This window comes from Corvus kubaryi, unplaced genomic scaffold (genome assembly GCF_017639235.1).
Source record: "Corvus kubaryi isolate FWS band 111438036 unplaced genomic scaffold, C.kubaryi_AGA036_p1.0 split3-73, whole genome shotgun sequence".
Classification (NCBI taxonomy): Eukaryota; Metazoa; Chordata; class Aves; order Passeriformes; family Corvidae; genus Corvus; species Corvus kubaryi.
This window is the reverse complement of record NW_024582091.1, coordinates 31,854,972-31,875,897: the sequence shown is the minus strand read 5'-3', so window position 1 is coordinate 31,875,897 and position 20,926 is coordinate 31,854,972. Positions and strand designations below refer to the sequence as shown.

Here is a 20,926-nt window from a genome sequence, read left to right as displayed (position 1 = left end):
ACTGGAAAAGATCCCTGATTGAGGTGTTTGCCAAATATAAGGTGCAGTCTAAGCTTTACAAATGCCAAACATCATCTTCTGATTAATCTTTATCTGTATAATGAGAGAAATAAAACTTAGACAAGAAAAAGAAAATAAAACAGATATGATTACAGGAATTATAGCAAGCAGCACATTTCCAATGAAGTAATCATACTTTTTATTACTGGCAATCTGGATGAAAAACTGAGGCAAGACAGCAAAGCTACTACACTAATGTTTTTGTCAATGAAAACAAAACCATAATGGTGGCTACCAATAATTTCCTTGAATCACTTGTCAGGCTTCATGGACTGTTACTCTGGCAATTGCAACAGAGACCCCATAAGGTAAGACTTTCAAAGCTGTCAGAAAGGCATCTGGATGTCCCTTTTATATTTAAATTTTAGCAGCCTTGTGTGACTGAAAACACAGGCAGCTTTCAAAAACCTGAGTCGTGCTTTCACAAACTCAGAACTGGTCTGTTGAAAGCACACTTGCTTGGTTTAAGACACAGGAAACATGAAGATCACTGACCATTGACAAACCCAGAAAGCACAACACCCATCCGACAGTAGCAGAACTGTGCTTAGGAAGACTGTAGCTCCTAAAGAGATACATTTTAACTATAAGGGTTTGGAGTTTTTCTTGTGGTGGTGGTGGTGTTTTGGGCTTTTCCCTTGTCTGACACGAAGCAGTAAGTTTGTAACAAAGTAATCAGACGGACAGGCAAGAAATAAACCACGTCCTTTTTTTCATCCCAGATTTAAAGAAAAGTGCAGCTAAAGAGAAGGATGGGTTAGGAAATTAACTGCTCAGTTCTGCCTGTGGGACGCCAGGGATAGAATCATAGAATAGTTCAGGTTGGAAGGAGCCCCCAAGAATCAGGTAAAACATGGGACAATGGTCAGCATCATTCTGTGCAAAACACTGTCTAGCCACATTTAAAAGAACACCCAGGAAAGATGACTCTAAAATAAAAATCTTAATTCAAACATCAGAGTATTTTCATCAGTTCTGGACATTGCAGTAAGGAGCTATTCAGAGAAGTAAAACAGCCATAGAGGGATACTCAAAGGCAAGAGGACCACAATCTGGCAAGGAGTGAAGGTGCTCTGGGTACTGCCAATGGCCCCTCCCATGTGGCATCCCACATCTGAAGGACTCTCACACAGTCTGTGGTAGGCCACACACTCACAGCACTGCCCTGCACAGGGGCTGCAAAGCTGTGAACAGAAAGGGCATGAACAGAAAGGAGCAATGTTATGACAATTATCACCCTGTCCATGTGCAAACTTAGTCGATATTTCTTCTAGGCACACAGAACTCAAAGTATACTCATTTATTGTTATTGTTGTGAAACTGACTTAATGTCTCACTGAATAAAATCAGACCATGAACAGTAAGGGAGCAGAAGAAAGCAAGCTTAAGATATTTTCCCCCAGCTTTTTTTTAGATAACTGCTGATGATGATGGAAACAACCATAATTTACAGTGTAAGGAAAGAAAAAAAGAAAGAAAAGTTAGGTTTGATCTTTCTACCTTAATCTTGCTTTCCCTGACAAAGCAACTTGGTATTGTAGTAACAGTATTCTTTATAAGGGATCTTCTAGGGACTTTAGTTAATATTTTAATCAGACCTTTTGCTTCATAAAGAGGCTTTTGTCCTGGAGCCCAAATCTACTTTTTTGGTAACAGACATGATCAATGTAGCTAATATTTGAATGACTTTACCAGAGAAGAAATTAAATAAGTCAGTCCTGAAAGGGAAAACATCAAGGGTTAAGGACTCAGATCCAGTTCCCACTTCTTGATGTCATGACTCTGGGCGAATGACTAAGATTATTTCTACCTGACTCTATACCACACAAAACAAATTCCCAGTAGAGATCTGCTTTTAATACTGTTTATGCATAACTCTATCACAGAAAATGAATAAAGTGGTCCAAAGAGCTGAGTCCAGGTACATTCTTTAAGGAACTCTTCTATTTTACACAGAGAGAGCTCAGGCACCTTCTTTCTTTCTCTGTCTTGTTCTTGGTCCAGACTGAGTAAGAGCTGGATAGAAGTTCCCATTGGTCCTGTGCTGCTGGCAAGGGTACTCGCTCTGAAAAGGGCTGAGAAATGAAGGCTTCAGCCCCCGTCTTCTCAAGAGGGTAAACAAATGGATGCTTTTTTTCTTGTGTGCACAAACTAGCAAGTTACTTACTACGTGAAAACTGGGCAGTGCTACAGCTACCACTACTCCTTCTCCAGACACAGTGACAGAAAGGACCAACCCTCATCTTGGGGATGAAAGAGCAACCTCAGTTCCTCAAGCACAGGTTGCAAGTGTGGATCTTAACCCCATTTAGGCATCCAATGTCGGTGGTCACTTAAACCCAGCCGGGAAGGGGAATGAGACACCTTCCACACACTCAAAATGACCAAGGAGTACTTCTGCCTGCTCTGCATGCCCTGTTCACAGCAGACAAACCAAGCAAGCAGCCTACATTAGGACCTAAGGCAAATCCATGGAACTGATCTAACAGCTTTCACTATGCTATTTCTTAGCTTACCAAGTAGCTAAAGCAGGGTAGTATCCAATCTTTGGGCCTGAGTAGCAGCTAAAACAAATAAGGAGAAGTACAGGAAAAAGAATTACGGGAAAATGATCTAGCCCAGACACATCAGTAATGGTATCATACTGATACCAGTAAAGCTTCAAGGGAGTTTAGTTTAAATTCTGATCAGATTTTTTTGGCGGTGATTGATGAACTCCAGGAAACAAACACAGATATATTTAAAGGAGTACAAAGATCAGGTTAGGAAAAGGCAACGTTAAAAGCTTGTATCAACCAGAATTAACCCCCCACAAAATCAAAATAACATTAATTACTATACATTCAGCAACTACAAAGCATGTACTGCTTGACAAAAAGTGAAATGAAAAATAGAAAAGGAAACTTATTTTATGTTTTTTGTAAGCTAAGTGAGTGAAAAAGCAAAAAAGACCAGGTTTCACAAGGAGAAGAAACCTGCAAACTATTACCTGTCTTAGCCAAATGCTCCCCTCACTGTGGGTAGTCTTAAAAATACCATGGTTGTCCAACTGTAATGCATTCTTTCCTCTATCATGTGTCTTGTTAGTGCAGGCTTTAAAAATCAACATTTATACAATTTTTGAATAAAGTGTCTAACTGACATTACACAAGGTACCCAATTTATGTTGATTCCTTTATTGTAAAATCTGAGCTGAAGTTTAAATTTTAGTAGACTTTCTAAATATATTCAATATAACCCATAGACTTTATCACAACTTTTATACTACTGGGTTAAAAATACTTTCCAGGTTTTTTTTTACAAAATGAAGTTTAAATGTGTGTGCTTGCTGATAGGGCATATAAACTAAAAGTATGGGGGTTTCTTTAACCCCACTGCTCAAACTGAACTGATTTCTCTGTTAGGTAAGCCTTGGGTGATCAGAACAAACAGAAATGCAGGGTATTTCTCTACCAAAAGGAACATCATTTCTGATTGTCAGTAATACTGGTTACTGGCATAATAAAGCCAGCTCTGTGGGCATGCAACAGCTTGTCCATCCCTCTATGAACAAACCTCTCCTTTCCGTGGACTGCAGTCCTAATGCCTCTAAAGAATGTCCAGAGACCCCTGGTCAGCAAGATCTGGCAGCAAACGCCCTCCATCTGCATTTGCTCCTGCATATTATACCACTTGTGAAGAGCAGTTCTATATTTCTGTGTTCCCAGAATGGCCCAGAGTCTTGACATCTTCACTCATTACCTGGGTTATTTTTTTTCTTCTGCTCTTCTTCCTTTTTCTCCCAAATTAGCAGTCCAGCATTGATAATAATAGTAGGAAGTGGCTGAATGAAGGACCTTTCCCATTTAATTCAATGACATAAATACAAAACATTTATCATTTACTCAACTCGTAGGTCTGCTAAAGACAAATTCACCTGTGACACATGCAAGATAAATTCATATCTCTTTCTAACAGACTTCCATTAGTATCAGACTTATCATCCATTCCCCTAAAGTCTTGAGTACCACCCATGCAGCGTAGGAGATTGTGATTCTATTCAATTCAACAGGATTCTATTTTAAAAACTCAGAGCACACACATTCAGAGCTGTGACTTCATTCAGGCATATTTTCTTAAGCTGCTGTCTTCTTTGTTGCAACACTGAGCTGAAAATGGATATGTAATCCATTGCTTATATGCAGCCTCTACTCAACATATTAAGACTCTGCCTGTGCCTAAGCTTCATCTGCTTTTCCCCAGAAGCCAAATTTTCCAGCTCAAGTTGTAGTTATGTGAGTTTTTCTTTGAAAGTCCCCAATTCTATGATACATTCAGTATCATCATGTATGCACTGCAGTACACCTGCAATACCTGACACATCACTGCTTAAAACATGAATTCATTGTCAAGTATGATATCTTCACACATCACTGAGACATTCACGTTTTCCTGTTAGATAAACACATAAACATACATTTCCTGTATATATATATATATATACATCTGTCCTGGGTTGCAGTGTATTCTATTACCATCCCCATCAGCCGTTGAAATCAGGTGGGGCAGTGTTTCCTTGCCTCCTCCCCCCAGACTATCTTTCTGTTAATTGCCCATCATTGTCCTGCCGCCTGACTCAGAGATAACTCCCTCAGGACTATCTTCTGTTAATGAGCCTAATCAACACTTTGCCTCATGACTCATTACCCCATTGTGAGATGTTCCACCCAGAGGGAGGAACCAAGCATCCCATCGTGGATATAATCTGAGGCTGAACACCAGAGACACCAGCTTCCCACTGGATTGCCAGAGGACAGGAGCTACACAGCCACCACTGGACTTCCTGAGGAAGAGCAGACTGTTTTACTACAGGATCACTGCTTCAGAGGACTGCAGCCACCATTCTACCAGACTGCTACCACCACCCTGCCTAACAGGGTGTCAGGTTGTACCTTGACTCTGTCAGTTTGACAGTGTTTTCTTTTACCTTTTTTTCCCCTTGTCTTTAATTTCCATTAAATTGTTATTCTGACTTGGTGCCTCCCACTGGTTTGTTTTCAAACTAGTACAACATCAAATAAATGTTTCAAACTGATTTGCTTCCTTCAGCTTCTTTATCCCATCTGAACATGAATCCTTGAAAAACTGTTGTCCTTTTTGATTTCAGACAAGTATAAAAAGAGGTTGGTCTAGGGGAAAGAAACCCCTCTGAGAATAAATTCCCAAAATTAAAAACTAGTTCCATCAAAGATGTATTTTCTTTCTTTTCTCTTCCCTCTATCTCTTCTCCCCATTCCTTCATCCCCACATCTCATGGTAGCTGTTACTACAGCAGAGACCAGTTCTTATTTTCCTACCTGCACTTCTTGAACTCAGTAAGCCTTACAGTCATTTCATTCACTTATTATCAATGGATTTTCTTTCACTAAAGATGTATTTCCTCAAGATGTGCAGTATTTGGGGGAAACAGCTCTATGTCTTTTTCTCCTATCGTGCTGCAACAGAACTGATATTCCCTCACATTTTTAACCACTGTTACCTATAGGAATAAAGAAGATAGCCCAGACAAATACAGGCAGGTATATTTGGCTACACATTGTCTTGTCATCAAATAGATCACTGACTGCAACCAAGAAAATTCATGCAGACTCAGTAACCCACGAAAGAACCAGAGTGATTCCATCCAGAAGTATTTCATGTTTATTAGTAGCTACTTAGTAGGCAATCCTTGCTGTTCATATAGTTTAGCTTATAGCTCATGGCAGCAGCAGAAGGCAAGCTAATATAAAAAAACCAACTAGGAAGTGGCTCCATGTAACTTTTCTTCCTACCAAGACACTTCAAGGAAATAGAACAAGTAGGACTTGAGTAGTGAAAAGAGATGAAAAGTGACAAAAAGGTGTGGAAGAAAACCGCAGTCACGTACTCCATTAGTACATGTCAGCTCTTGGAAAGCAGGGACTCAAGTCACCATTATGAGGGGATGAACTTTAACTCTATTTTACAGTTTTCCTGTTTACAATTACATCCATCTCATTGCATAAGTAAGCCTGAAGAAATAGCCTCTTTTTTGTTCGTTTTTTCCTTGATGTATTGTAAGGAGATAATATAACTTAAATCTGGTTATGGCAGAGCATGTGCATGTCAAGAAGATGGGGCCTGACTCTTTTCAGTGGTGCCCAGTGACAGGACAAAGTGCAACAGGCACAAACTGAAATACAGGAAGTTCCACCTGAACATGAAGAAAACCCTCTTTACTTTGAGGGTGTCAGAGCACTGCAACAGGCAGCCCAGAGAGGTTGTGAAATCCCACCTGAATATGACCCTGTGCAAGCTGCTTCTAGGTGAGGCTGCTTTAGCAGGAGGATTAGACTATGCAGATGGAGAGATTGTCTCCAGAGACCCCTTCAACCCCAAATACTGTGTGATTATGTGAAATATAGAAGGGGGTAAAGAGAAATGGAAAAAAAAAAGAAAAAAAAAATCCACATTTTAACTTAATTTATATTCAGCACAAAGTATACATAAGAACTGCATGGGAGCAGAAAAAGCACAGGTATGTTGTGTATTCCAGACACCTAATTTACGCTCAATATTCTATGCCAAGTTCATGGAGATACTTGTTCTTTCAGAGCATGATTTAAAGCACCTAAGTTAAGTTTCTAAATGCTACCAAAGAGTAGTGAATTCTCCCCCTAGAGGCCCCTGCCTGCCTCCATCGTCCTGATAAGCAGCCTAGGCACTGAGGTAGGTACCTGGAGGGAATTCCTCTCAGGTGTTTGCATGCATGGGAGAGTATGGCAGCAAATAAAGAAAGCGGCACAGAAAAGGGCACAGATCTCCAGTATGGTGCACTAGAAATACTTACTTTAAGATTATAATAGCTGAATAGTGAAAGACTGTGACAACCCACCCTTAAGAGGAAGGAAGCACCTTGTATTACTTCTGCAATCATAGGCAGACTGTAAAGTAGACACAAGAAGAAAGGTGATAGAAAATATCTGTATGACATTTTTCAAGTATGAGTACTCTCATTAGAAGGCCTCCATAGATATAACTTCCTACCTATCATTTTGAAAATGCTTCTCTTTCCAAGGCCAATTTCCATATGGCTCACTCACTCCGTGGGGTATCCAGTAAAACCACTGCAATGTAAAATACTCTTCTACAAGAAATTAGTAAGCTAATAACGTCCAAGCAAGCATTTGTTTTCTTACACTGTAAGACTGTTAACCAAAAGACAAAATTTTCTTATACATTTTTAATCAAAAATAAGGATGGTCTAATATTCCTAGAACATTAATGTGGAGACAAAGTGTGGAACAAAAATCTAGGGTAAAGCCATGTACAACTATGTACAAGACAAGCCAATCAGAAATATTTATGTAAAACTGTAAACAAATTTTCAGCTCACCATCGGCTCCTGCTGAGACAATAATTGATCAATATTCTGTCAAGTATAACATCATTCTAGAGATATATTTTCTTTATCCTCACTTTAACCTAAGCCCTGCTGAATTTCAATTGAAGTAAATACATGATCTTTACTTTTTGACCTTTAAAAAAAATATTCACTAAGCAAATTTTATCTCTGTCAAATTTGATGTTCTAAAGAGATATTGGTGGCTGTGTTTGTATAGTGACCTTAAGTCTTAGGACGGCTATGATGTAGAGATTCGTCATAAACGTAATTTGACGCTTTATATGGAAACACTCCTGGAAGATTAATCATTCCTTTGCTCAGCAAGCATGTCTCAGCACACTCCTTAACAAAGTTCACATCTTCAAGATAAATGGGATAAAAGCTCTAAGTTACAACACTCTGCTAAAGAAAACCAGAGACATAGTAGTGCGAGAGTCTCAGGTCTTTGCATGAGCACAGACCTTCTCCTTCACCTTCCTGCTGGATTATGTGGGTACAAAATGGATGTAATTCACTTTGAAATATCTTTACACTGTAAGAATGCAATTCAGTGGCCATTGTTGCATTGAGGTATGAGGGGTGCCAGCATGGCTCGGTCCCTGGATGCCACTGTTCACAGCTTACATGGAGGACATTGAGTACATCCTCACCAGGGGGCACTGCACCAACACAGGGAGACATCTGTGAGAGCAGAAAAAATCTTGTCCTAAATGGTGCTGATAGGCCAAGGGTGCAGAGACTAGAATCATGTTCTCATGAAATCCATAGAGGCAAAAATACAAGGTTGGTATCTCGTTATGAGAGACATACTTCCGAACTGCCTCAGAGAAGGCTGTTCTGAAGTACTCCTCTGGCACCGTTGGTATCACCAGTTTGCACTTTTTACAGACATTTAAAATATGTCATATAATTATAAAAAAAATAAGCTAATCAAGTTTTTAAAGTTTACTGCTGACACACAGCTTCATGCTATTCCCTTGGGTCCTGTCACTGGTCACCACAGAGAAGAGATCAGTGCTTGACCCTTCTCTGCCCCTCATGAGGAAGCTGCAGACTGCAATGAGGTCCCCCCTCAGTCTCCTCTTCTCCAGGCTGAACAGACCAAGTGATCTCAGCCACTCCTCATACCTCAAGGCCCTTCACCATCTTTGTTGCCCTCCTTTGGATTCTCTCTAATAGCTTTATATCCTTCTTATACTGCAGTGCCAAAAATATGATGTTCAAGGTGAGGCCACACCGGCGCAGAGCAGAGCGGGACAATCCCCTCCCTTGCCCGGCTGGTGACGCTGTGCCTAATGTACTCCAGGACACGGTTGGCCCTCCTGGCTGCCAGGGCACTGCTGACCCATGTACAACTTGCCGTCAACCAGGAGCCCCAGCTCTCTTCCTGCGGGGCTGCTCTTCAGTGTCCCACTACCCACCCCACACATACATTCAGGGTTGCCCCATCCCAGGCACAGAATCTGGCACTTGCAGTTGTTAAACTTCATATGGTTGGTGATTGACCAGCCCTCTAGTTTGTCGAGGTCTCTCTGCAGGACCTCTCTGCTTTTGAGGCAGCCAACAGCTCCTCCCAATTTGGTATTGTTGTGCTTGTGCTGAACATCAAAGCAGCTGGGACCTTTAGCACAGCCATTCTCCAGAGACCTCAAACTGAAAGGTAGCAGCGAACTTACTGTAAGTCTAGGTTTTCTAATTCATAAAAAAAATACTAGCAGTTTGTCAAAAGTCAGCTATTTTTAAATGGCGTAAGCATAAAAGGAAATGTCAAATTTTAACTGTTCAATCCATTCATCACTGTAGCTTTGTATCTTGTCTTAAATTAGTAAGGAAACTGTCTGGAATAGATGCTGTAGTTTCAAGATGAATAATTTTCATCTTCCAAAAAAAGTCAGGGCTTGTGCTCACCAAGAAATCTAATTAGTCACCCCAAGTACTGTAGAATTTCCAATTTACTCAAATTTTGAAAAGCAAACAAAAAACAAAAGAGAAACTTGCACGAATATAGAGGCATGTGTTTACATTCCCTAGGCCAGTCTGGGCTGCTCTCAGCTTGGAGCTGAGAGAAGCAAGTGCTTACAGATTTACATATGCAGCTCATTACAACAGCTAAAATGCCAAGAGGTGGTTCTTGAGAATATGTTCTTGGGCTTGCCATGGTCAATAAACCTTGTTGTTCACTGCAAATGGTTTTCTCCAGCTGAGTTTACATTAGTTCTTAACAGCATTATGATGGCACTGTGCCACTTCTATGTTCTCTTTTGTTCCAATTCAGTCCAGTTCTCAGCAGAAGTGACAGCAGCCAAAGCACCATTAGAGCATCTGAGTAGCTTTGGAAAAATCTGCTGGTTACTCCTTTTTTTTTTTAATCCTGATGGAATTAAAGAGGGGATACATAAAATGCTTACAAGTTGAAAATATCTCCACACCAAGCTTCCTTGGACTGCTCTTGGGCTGATGGGGTTCTGAATACCTGGCCTTCTAGTGAAGACACTTAGCATGCACTGAAAGACTCAGACACTGGGCATTTGGACAGTGCCTTTCTTACTCACCTTGTTAAACAGGCCAACTAATAATTCCTGGAAGTTCAAAATCTCCTTACAGGCACTGAACTCTGAACAAGCAACTGAATAGTCCCAGATATATAAATAACTTAGGTATAAAGCCAGGAACGAAATAGTGATGGCACTATTTCGTTCCTGGCTTTATACCTAAGTTATTTAACTGAAACCATAGAGCTCCAGCATTCCCCATGGGTGAAAAGCAGAGGATGGTTACACTCACAACTTCTGTTATCAGCAGTGGTAGTTACATATATGTGCTGGGCAGAGAAGAACAGCTGTCCTCTAATAAGGTGCTAGTCATGACAAATATAATACTGACATGGGACCCATGTAATTGTCTTTATAAGCACACTGAAAAGCAAGAATGATTGCAAATGCCAGGAAGCAGGAAAAAAACCCCAACATCCTCCTCTCTTTTTTTATTTCAATTTGCAAAGGACAGCACATTTCTGCAGCAAATAGAGCTTACTAAACCAGCTGCCTTTTGTTATCATCCTTATGCCTATCTGTGATATTATACAACAGATACCACTTTATCGTGTCCATAAATAACTTTTATTATGCATCTGAAAAAGCACAGTTTAGCACAATGCAGAACAGACATTTCTTCCAGTCACTGAGGCCAACAGCTTTTCTTCTGTCCCTGCCATTATGACCCCACCACTGGGTTATGGCTTTCATTTACAAAAAAAGGAAAGAAAAAACAAAAAAATATTGTACCAGACAGAAGGCCCTCTAAATAGTCTGAGAGGTTGCCAGGATTAGAAATAGGCATTATTAGGAATATTGCTGAATACTGCATCCAACTCCAGTTTGTTGTGGATTTCCTTCAAGAACTACCAAATTTATGGCCAGCTCCACACTCAGGAAAGCCAGTCTGGTAAAATCCAAGACAATGAACTCTGTTTTCAGGATACATTGAAGCCCATATCTTAACACAACCAGTGCCATCATCTGGCTTGTTACCAAGCTGCTGTCACTGCCTATGACTGCTGCAATTGTCAAAGAAAAGAAAAGCTAACTGGCTTCAAGGGTATGAAATGGGCATGGACAAGAACTTATAAGTAAATAAAATAAAAAGACAGGAAAAAGGTAAAATCAGCTTTATAACTTATGACCAAAATAACATCTAAATTCTATTTTTTTTTAAGGCAAGCCTCTTACTGTTTTGCATTCCTTTAGCTGCTAATGTTTTCACTTGTTTTAGTGCTCTTTGCTCTGCCAATTTGAACAGTGATGTAATGACATATGACTCCCTCATATTCAGTAGTACTCACAGCACCTTTGTCACTGGTGGCTCGAGAGCACAACGAACAGTATCTTGAGTTTAATGTATTTGTGGCTTTGTGAAGGCAGTGATGACACACAAGGGTTTTTTTTTCTCCTTTTGTTTCTGTGCTCTGTAATAGAAGACCCTGCCACAAAGACTGCGACCAGAGTATAATGAAAAATGCGAAGCCATTGTCAGTCATGGCAAAAATTAGCAAACTTTACTTTTTTTTTTAATTATTGAAGAATGGCTTTTCAAAGAGACATGCATTGTTCTAAAGAGACATTGCAGCATCTATCTTCCTCTACTTACAAAAGCTTTTTATCTTCAAACAAGAACTATATACTTGTTGAGGGCCAATTAATAGTCTGTCTATGAAGAAGTTTAAAGGAATTTTTAATTAGTAAATTGACCCATACTATGAGTCACCTGGAGAGGAATGACATCATTTCCTAAGACAGTTAAGCTTTCTTACACATATATTAATCAGTACCTTAGATTCAAGACCCTCTAGCTCTTAATACTATTTTGTTCTTGTACACCAATTTGATTCACTCCTGCAGCATCACTCAGAGTGACAGTAAATGCTTCTCAAGGTGCACAGGGGCAGCCCTCTGACCCTTGTTCTAGGCCCCTAGCATGACTTCCATTCATCCAGGAGAAATGTTATGTATCACTCAATTATGTTTGCTTGAATTCTAAAAAAAGAGTTTGACAGTCTATCTAATCATCTTTAATACAAAGATATCATCAAAAATAAGCAGAGGTAACTATATAATGAAGTAAATAAAGGTGCATGCAGAAGAGTGGCCTATACAGTTGATAAAAAGAGGCAGCCATTTCCAGAAGGTGGTTCAGAGCCTATTCATTACATGTTTGAATGAGAAGCATGAGTCTCTCTCCCACCATCTCCAAAGGGTCCCACATTTTTTGTCTTCTGAAAGGTGATGTAATGTATAAAAATGACAGGCATCATCATTTCAACATACCTCTTAGAAATAACCTCACATGCTGCTTTCCGTACAAAGCCCCGCTAATGAGAATTCCTTCATAAGAAAAGAAGGGTGAGGAGGAAACCAGAACTCAATCTGTTATGGTATGAATATAGAATATGACAGACTTTTCTCATTCCCATTCACATAACTGGTAACTTGCCAGTTACATGTAACTGGTGACTTGCCACTAGAGATACTGCCTAACATCCCAAATACAAAAAAAAAAAAAAAAAAAAAAAAAAAAAAAAGAAGAAGAACACCACACACACACACTGGTGCTCCAAACTGCAATATCAGAAAGCTATTATTTCAAACAGCATAGGAAAATATGAGATTCATTTATGTCAAATAAATGGGATTTTTTACTATTTTCAGCAATCAGTATAATAATCAGCACTTCCTATATACTTTACATCATTACTTTACATCATTGCAGCAGAGAAGCAACTTGTCTATAAAGATTCACCTTAATCCAAGCATCAAATGCAAGATATTTTAAAGGTATCCAGATATATGTAAACATTTAAGTAGGAATCAGCAGATCTCTAAACTGATAAACATTTCTCATAAGTTATGTATGAATTAAAATCAAGTTTTTATTAAAAATGCATAAGTATGATCAGTGGTGAATAGAACCATTAGCTATGCATGTTTACTTTTTAGTGAACACAGAAATCAGTAATTTTTCTTCTAAATGTCATTTCCATCAGAGAGTTATAGAATGATAAAATGCTTAAATGATTCTCAGATGCCATCCAGCTGGTACATGTACAACTGGGGAGAGGACATAAAATAATGAACTGTGAAATGTTTATTTGCCACAGGGGCAAGAAAATGTCATTTCAACTATTGTGCCCATTCTACTTTACAAGTCAGGTAGCACTCAAAAGCCCCTCACTTTCACTCACCGTGATAAAAAAAAAATAAATGAAGACTTATCTGGATGATAATAAACTATCTGATTCTTTTAAGTTATTGAATTTTCAGCACATTCTTTTTGATCGCACATTATTTACAATGCTCCCTGTCTTCTTCACTCCTGTTGGAAGCTACAGAAAATCATCCAAACCCCAAAATGAGAATAAATTGGTTTTATCCATGTGATTGTAGCATCATATTTTAGGGGATCATAAGGGAGTATGCACAAAGGCTGACATTGTTCTAGCAAAAGCAGGCTCCTTAGTTTCTCCTGACAGTCAATGAAGACACAAATACCTTTCCAAAACAGCATTTCTCAATCTGTAGATCACAGTTGCCCTTAAAATCAAAAATTCCTCACTAAAATAACATGAGAAAATGCAAGCGGAAGGAAGATATAATTAATAAGTACTGTGAATTACTAACATCATACAATGGGTCTGTGATTTTTCTTCTCTCTCCCACTCCCAAAAAGCCCACTCTAGCTGAAAAACCACTTTACTTAAGGCACAATTCTAATGGTCAGTTTAGGCCAAGAAACAACATTAGGCACTCTGACCTATTCCCTGATGGACTCCCTTTTCTGACCGCAGGGAAGCCTAGAGAAATTATTCTGATTTAGTTAGATCATTAACACTCTTGTCCTCATCCAAATCTGAAAATACTCACTATTGTTATTCTCCATAGAAATATCACTGAAATTCAGGACCTAAGTAAAGTTCTGTGAAAATTCAAAACTTCTGGCATACCTTTTATAAAACACTATTGGAAACAGCTGTCTCTTTGGGCATTTTACACCTGGGATAATCTTTTGAGCTCAGTGGGACTACGGGACCAAAACCAAAGTTTGGAGTGTATTGGGATACACAAATAGTTCACTGACACTAGCCTCCACAGGAAATACTGACTGAATCTCACCAGTCCCTAAGTCCAGGGGAGCTTCTAAAACTTCATGCTGAATGAAACAGGATGTTGACATCTGTGTCATCAAATGCACCAAAACATTGAGAAGACCCTATATGGATTTAGATTCTTTTCTGTAACAACTCACCAAGTACTAGTTTTCACACCTTATCTGCTGCACTTTGGACTATGTACATTCTCATGGCCTAGCCTGGGACAGTAAAGTCACTACCAACTCAAAAATATTATGTTTCTGTTTTGAACCATAGAACCTGTTCCTTTCTGCTAACTACAAAATGAGATACTTCCCTCCATTGACTGCAGACTGACTAGAGAAAACCTTTGGTGTATTTTTTAAAATGCTTACTTAGTGCTTTTTTGTAAAGCAACAGAAAAAAAAAGAAAAAAAAAAACCACAACACCCTACACTCATTTTTCAAGGTGCTAGCTCAAATCTTTTTCAATATGAAATTAATTCCTACTGTCACAAATTTTCCCCATGGCTATACAAGAATAGTAACTTTGCTAGATATTCTAGGTGCCTATAATCAGGTAGTTTATTCAACTTCTCTCGATCTGTTTAAACCTTTCCTTTCTACCAAATACCAGAGTATTGGAATGTTGAGTCTGCTAACCAAACTCTAAAGGAGTTCAGCTTCAAAAAAGCAGTGAATTAAAACTGTTATTCAGCTGGTCTTAAATCTTTTACCCCTGTAACTTAAAACAACATACTTTGCTTTTCTTGAAATGCATGGCAGGTTACTCACAATTATTATACATCCACATGTCTATGAAAAATAATACTGTACCATTCATAGCAAATGTCAAGCCACTAAAATTAAATTATATAACAGTGGACTGTTACTGCTGACATCCATTGTTTGCATTCATCACCCTTTTCGAGCTCAAGTTATATGGAAAAAAAAAGTTTGGTTATGAATTATCGCTATTTTATCTCAAAAACAGAATAAACAAAAAAGTGTTAATTTTTCTATCAAGGTCTCACAAACTTAAAAACACTGCTACATATTTTCTCATGACAAGAGATGTTAGCTCTCTGAATTCATGATCAAGTTTCTGGTTTATCTATATCCAGCAACACCTCAAAATTTACTCTTTAGTGTTATACAATGGCTCTCAAACACGCATCTGCTGAAAATCTGCTATTCACAGACTGTTTCCTTTTCATTGCTAGTAGGATCACATGTTTTTGGATACAATGAAACTTCCACTTTCCTATCAAATTTGAAACAAAGCAAGAAGCAGGACTTTAAAGAATGGACAGACACAAGTTGTTGACATAGTCACAATTTCCAAAGCAGCACTTATATATAAGTACTATCCAAAACACAGAAATCAATTCTTTCTATTCTTTGCAGATTAATAAAACTACAGATCCACAGGCTAAGCACAGCAACAACATCACTTTCCATTCCACGTGAAAAGCCCACGTTTTTCATTTCCCTTTTGCTAGCAGAAAATGTAGGAACATGTACATGTCATCAGAATTTTCCATCACAGACGCTTCTCTCCTAAAGCTGCTATAGAAAACCATTGGCAGCAGTGACAATGAAACACAATCAAAACACACACACAAAAAGAAAAACAACTCGTCCCCAAAACCCAGCAATTAAAAGCAAAGACCAAAAATTTCACTACCGCTTTCCTTTAACATAAATGAAAAAAAAACGACATGCTATGTACACTAGTTATGTAGTCTGGTGTGCTATGGCAAAGTACCTGACACTACGTATGGTGTAAGACCCTATATTAACAAAAATAAGTTCTTTATTGCATAATACTTCAGGATAGCTACTTCTAAGGAGTACCCTCTGTGACTGCCTTTGCTTTGCTCTCAGTGGGACCTGAGCGCTAATCCAGCAAACTTCACTCTCTGAAAGTCCTGAGACAATTCAACCTCTCAACTGTTAAAACATGAGGTTTTCCCCAAGTAAGGATATTCATGGTATTAAACTGTATTAAGCCTTGTAGCTAGGTTTGTGATATAGACTAGAGCCTGTCATGATCACCACTTCTGAAGTGTTTGAACGAGCATAAGAATGTTTGCTATTCATATTTTAATAAGGCAAATTTAAACTTTACAGGACTGATCACTAAGGCAGACTTTTTCTCCAAGTCCCACGCTCTGTCCTCTTTAGTTACAGCTGCCGATTTTCAATAATGCAAAGGAGAATTGGAAGAGTACAAGAAACTCTTCAGTCTTATATCAAGTGTGCAATATAGATGATGGGCATCTCTCATGACATCTCTTGTCATAGAATAAAAATGATAAATACTTCTTCCCATACTAGTTTGTATGTAATTCACTTCCTAGGTTCCACCACTTTACCTGCTGCAGTTCAAATATGTATCTTTATGTCCAACAGGCCATTAAATATGTGTTTATGGACACCAGTATCACAGTTACATATAGAAATTACCTCAGTTGAAACAGTTTTTGAAACAAAGGATTTCTCTTAATTAGCATTATTCATTTGTGGAAGAGTCCAGAGCGAGGACATTCTATACAAACCATTAGCATTTTGATCATTTTTTTTTCAGTAGCCAAAAGATTTGGCCTCTTAGCAAAAGCAACCAAATCTGCATTTTTGTTCTGCTTGGCCAACATGACAGACTTGGACAGTGGCACCAGCCAGAACTGTAACAGGATGAGTTCACAAAGAGTCACCACGAGGTTGTGTATCCGTGTGCTCACGGCCCCAACTGTGAGGTATCAGCAAGGGAAAGGAGAGACTACAAACATCATACACTGAAGTTTGTGAAAGACGCCAGTTTTTAGAGATTCAGGGATATGTACATTATAGTACATGCTTCTTTAGAGCATCAGGTTGAGTACCCCAGAATCACTAACTGACCCTTTGGATATATATATGTGGCTTGTTTACAAATTTTGTATAGTTTTTAATACTTGGTTGGAATATCTGAACTGCAGTACAATTTACTTAAGAAAAAAAAAGAAAAGAAAAAGAACAGGCAGAAATGGCAAATTTTTACAGAAATAATTATATAAATGAATTCAGATGAATTTCAGAGAGAAGGGAGTGTAAATGCTGAATTATCTGTTATCTAATTAGCCTTGGGAGTATGGCAATCCTTGTCTGATGGATAGAAACAATTAGGAAATGATTACTGGGGACTTAAAATTTTGTTACGAAATACTGTCCTTTCTCATCACTGCACTTGGAGGAGAGACCTTCTAAGTTCAAAACATTTTGTACTTTTGACTGTTTTGTCATGCTCCAAGTTTTCCCAAGCAGCAACAGTGGGAAGGAAGAAAGTTTCAAACTGGTTTCTGTGGGGCTCTTGAAGACTTCCAGAAAGCACAATAATCTTGGCAGTTTCAACTTTGCTGCTTTTGCTATTAAAAAGGCCAGGCAACAAGATATTAGTGCTACTGATGCAAGCTATTAATAGAAAAGGAGACACCCAAAACCGAAGAGGTTTAAAGGACAAAATGAAATAGCAGAGAATTCTTTTATTGCAAAAAGGATAGTTACCATACAACAAAAACCACCAGAGTCCCTATGCTCGTGGTTCTCTTTAGAAGGGAAAAGAACAAAAGAGACCAAAAGTAGTATCTTAAAAAAATATATACATATATTTTTTTTTGAGATAACAGATTTTGTATACAGAAGGCAAGGCCTTGTTCCTAACATGAGCAAAATTAGCTCTTGCTTGCTGCTAATTTTTCTCATTGGCTACAAATGCAGAGGAAAATGAGCTGTCAAAGGTTGTTTTCCATAGCACAAATGAGAGTGCAAACAGCGTGGTATATGTATGTTAATAAGCAGAGAGGAATGATCAGTATGCCCTTGAGAGCAGAAGCATTCCTTGAGGTTTCTGATAATCTGATGGTATACAGTATGTTGCCTTAACTATGAGCACTTAAAATGCATTCATGAAAATAATTCTGTGCAGGGTCTCTCAAGCTAATGTAGCTCCACTCCTGCACTGGTATTTGAAACAACCACCTTTTTTAACCATTTCCGACATCTACGTCATTTATATACTTACAATATGCAACAGCTTCTCTAATGGACTGCAGTATTCCACAATACTGTTGTGCAGTGCCCACAAAGACCGATTAGATCACCACACCCTAGCTTTGTAGAGATGGAAGAACATATTTACATTAAAAAAATGAAAGAAACCTTTCTTCTTACCAACTTTTTTCCCCCGAAACAAAAGTATACTTTCTACTCAAATATGACCATTTTAAAACGGAATCCCAGGTACCAGTAACACATAATCTTCACATTGTAAATTTTAGGCTTTTTTTTTAAGGTATGGTTATCAGTGTGGAAACACTTCCCACACCCATCTCCTCAGGCCAGATAACTACTAGATCCTTTGGTTTTGGTTTGCATCTGCATTAACATGGCTGTTAATTCTAGAATGAATCTTGACAGCATTTGCTCCTTTACACAGTCTTTACCTAAAAAAGTACTGACAATCGATTAATCACCCATGGGCCCACTGAGGAGAGTTAAATCTCCTTGACTTAAAACTCATAACCTATTCCCATCTGATGGTATATGGCACATGAAGGAATATGACACGTGATTTTAATAAAATGTGTATTTTTTTCCCATTCCATCTCATTTCTCTCATTTAAATGATTATTCCTGCTTTTAACCTATCTAAATGTCATTACATAGGCCAAGTGTGATTCAGAGGTTTGCATTGCTGTTAGCACATCCTTTTCTTGCCCAATAAAAATTTTCAAGTTAGCTTTCAGTTTATGATTCTGTTAAACGTTTCCTTAAGCTACTCCAGAAAATAGCATTTATTTTTAAAATATATATTCATTTGAGCCTCTAGTTTACAACCACTTGTAGAAAGCTTAATGCAGAAAGTAATGCTACAGTTCTGCATAGCTTACCTGCTCATCCACCTGCTGATACGTTCCTACAGGGCATTTCTGTTGATGTTTTTATGAGTTCTGCATTCATTTTTTTGTCACCATGAGTTAGCAAATATGTTTTCCTTCACAGACTTTCAAAACAATAACAATTTAGCATCTTATCACATTCTATAGTCATCATAATCTCCTGGCTGTTAAATGCATTAAAAAAAAAAAAAAGCTCTGTAAGAGGCACAATTTAAACCATTTTTTGTTCCCTTTGGAGGAAAAAAAAAAAGTAAGCCTCTGAAACTTAAATGGATCCGAAGAACTTCAGTCATTAATTTTATGTTTCCAATATGCTGGAAAAGGCTACATTCCTACCATTCCACACAAGATTCACTACTACTGTTACTACGATTCAAGATTTTTTTTTTTAGACAATATGCATGAATAAATCATGTCTGAGAAGATACATCCAGTTACAAAGAATTAGATAACTTAGGTGGAGAGCAGCATATACAAATAAAATGTTTTCCGGAATACAAAACAATTAAGGGTTGATGACAACCGATAAAAAGATCACAGGCATTTCAAATTTCTGATCGGCTAGCACATCTTTCTTTCCTACGTACTGTTTTACTGACTTGGTTCCTGAAATCTATTATTTTTCTTCTTCTGTAGTTCTCTTAGTACCTGCCTGCAGGAAAGAAATTGGCAACAATGCTGGTTGCTATTGACTGACTTACACTTTCTCAGCAAAACTATTCAGTAAGAGCTAGAGGGATGGAGTAACATGAAATATTCCCTTTCTGCCATAAGGTTAACTGCTTAACAAAGGTGCTTCCAGCACCTGTTCTGCCAGCACACGAACATTCGATATAATGAGAATAAGAAATGGGGCATATTCCATTGATAGGTCTTTATCTGTGTGTCATTGCATCCAAATCCACAGGAATTCTTACAGCACATATCTGATTTCACAACAATGAAATAATCTACATATACATTACAAGAAGGGACGTAAGTTTCTTAACTTTAACCCCAGTCTCTTTAAAAGTGCCACAACACAATTGCACAGCCTAACCATCTTGCTAAAGCATATTTATTTTTAGGCAGCTTCTTTTGTATTGTATCTCAGCGCCTACTTTTTAAACTCAGTCTAGTTTCGCTGGTAGCTGAGCTTACAAGTGCTGCCACATGTCCCCTCCAAAGGTAAATATAAATATATGGTTGAGTTCTGTAGCAACATAATGATACAGTGTTAACATACACTGGACAGCAAGTCTGAAAGGAAAAAAAAAAAAGGAAGAAATACATCTGCAGAAGAGCTCAGGCTTGACAACTTCACACAGACACACACCTGTATGGCAAACTGTTTGCAAGCTGCGCATCACCCCTGACACGCGTCTCTGCCTTACATAGGGCCAGTCAAAGGAAACCAGGTACCAACTTGACTCAACGCTTGGGAGAACTCCCCGAGTTTATTAACTCCGCCGTGCGCCCACCGCAGCCTCCCTGGCAGAGCCCCCGCCAAACTACCTGTAACACAGCCCCTCCTTCCCACCCTGCCGCCTCGCGCGGACCCCCATCCCGGCCCCCGCGTCCCCCCTCGCCCAAAGCACAGCCGCTGCCTTCCCACCCTGCCCCTCCCCGGGCCCCCACTCCGGGCAGCGGGGGAGCCGCCCCGCCGCCCCCTCCTTCCCTCCCTCCCGCCTTCCTTCCCCCCCTCCTCCGCGGGCCGCCCCCGCCGCCACTCACCAGCTGCGCGCCGCACACGGCCACCAGCGTGCACCGGCCGCTGCAATAGCCCATGGCTCCCGGCACCCCGCGCCGCCGTCCCGCGCCGCGCCCACTCAGGCGGCGGGAGAGCACCGCCCGGCTGCCGCCCGGCTCCCGCCTGCCACCGGCGCGCCCCAGCCCGGGACCCGCATGGGGGCGCGCCCGCCA

General features: G+C 39.3%; 1 protein-coding gene across 2 annotated transcripts in view; it reads right to left on the bottom strand.

Moving 5' to 3' along the window:
* Window positions 1-20,894, bottom strand: part of NKAIN2 (sodium/potassium transporting ATPase interacting 2) — a 527,252-nt gene extending 506,358 nt beyond the window's left edge. The window contains exon 1 of one of the 2 annotated variants that reach the window (XR_006014070.1): window positions 20,738-20,894. Coding sequence is in view for 1 of the 2 variants with exons in the window: in XM_042016273.1 (XP_041872207.1) it covers window positions 20,738-20,791 (54 nt within the window). In the remaining variant the exon portion in view is untranslated. The remainder of the gene's footprint in view (window positions 1-20,737) is intronic. The other variant, XM_042016273.1, reaches the window with a different exon arrangement.
* Window positions 20,895-20,926: the final 32 nt, after the last annotated feature.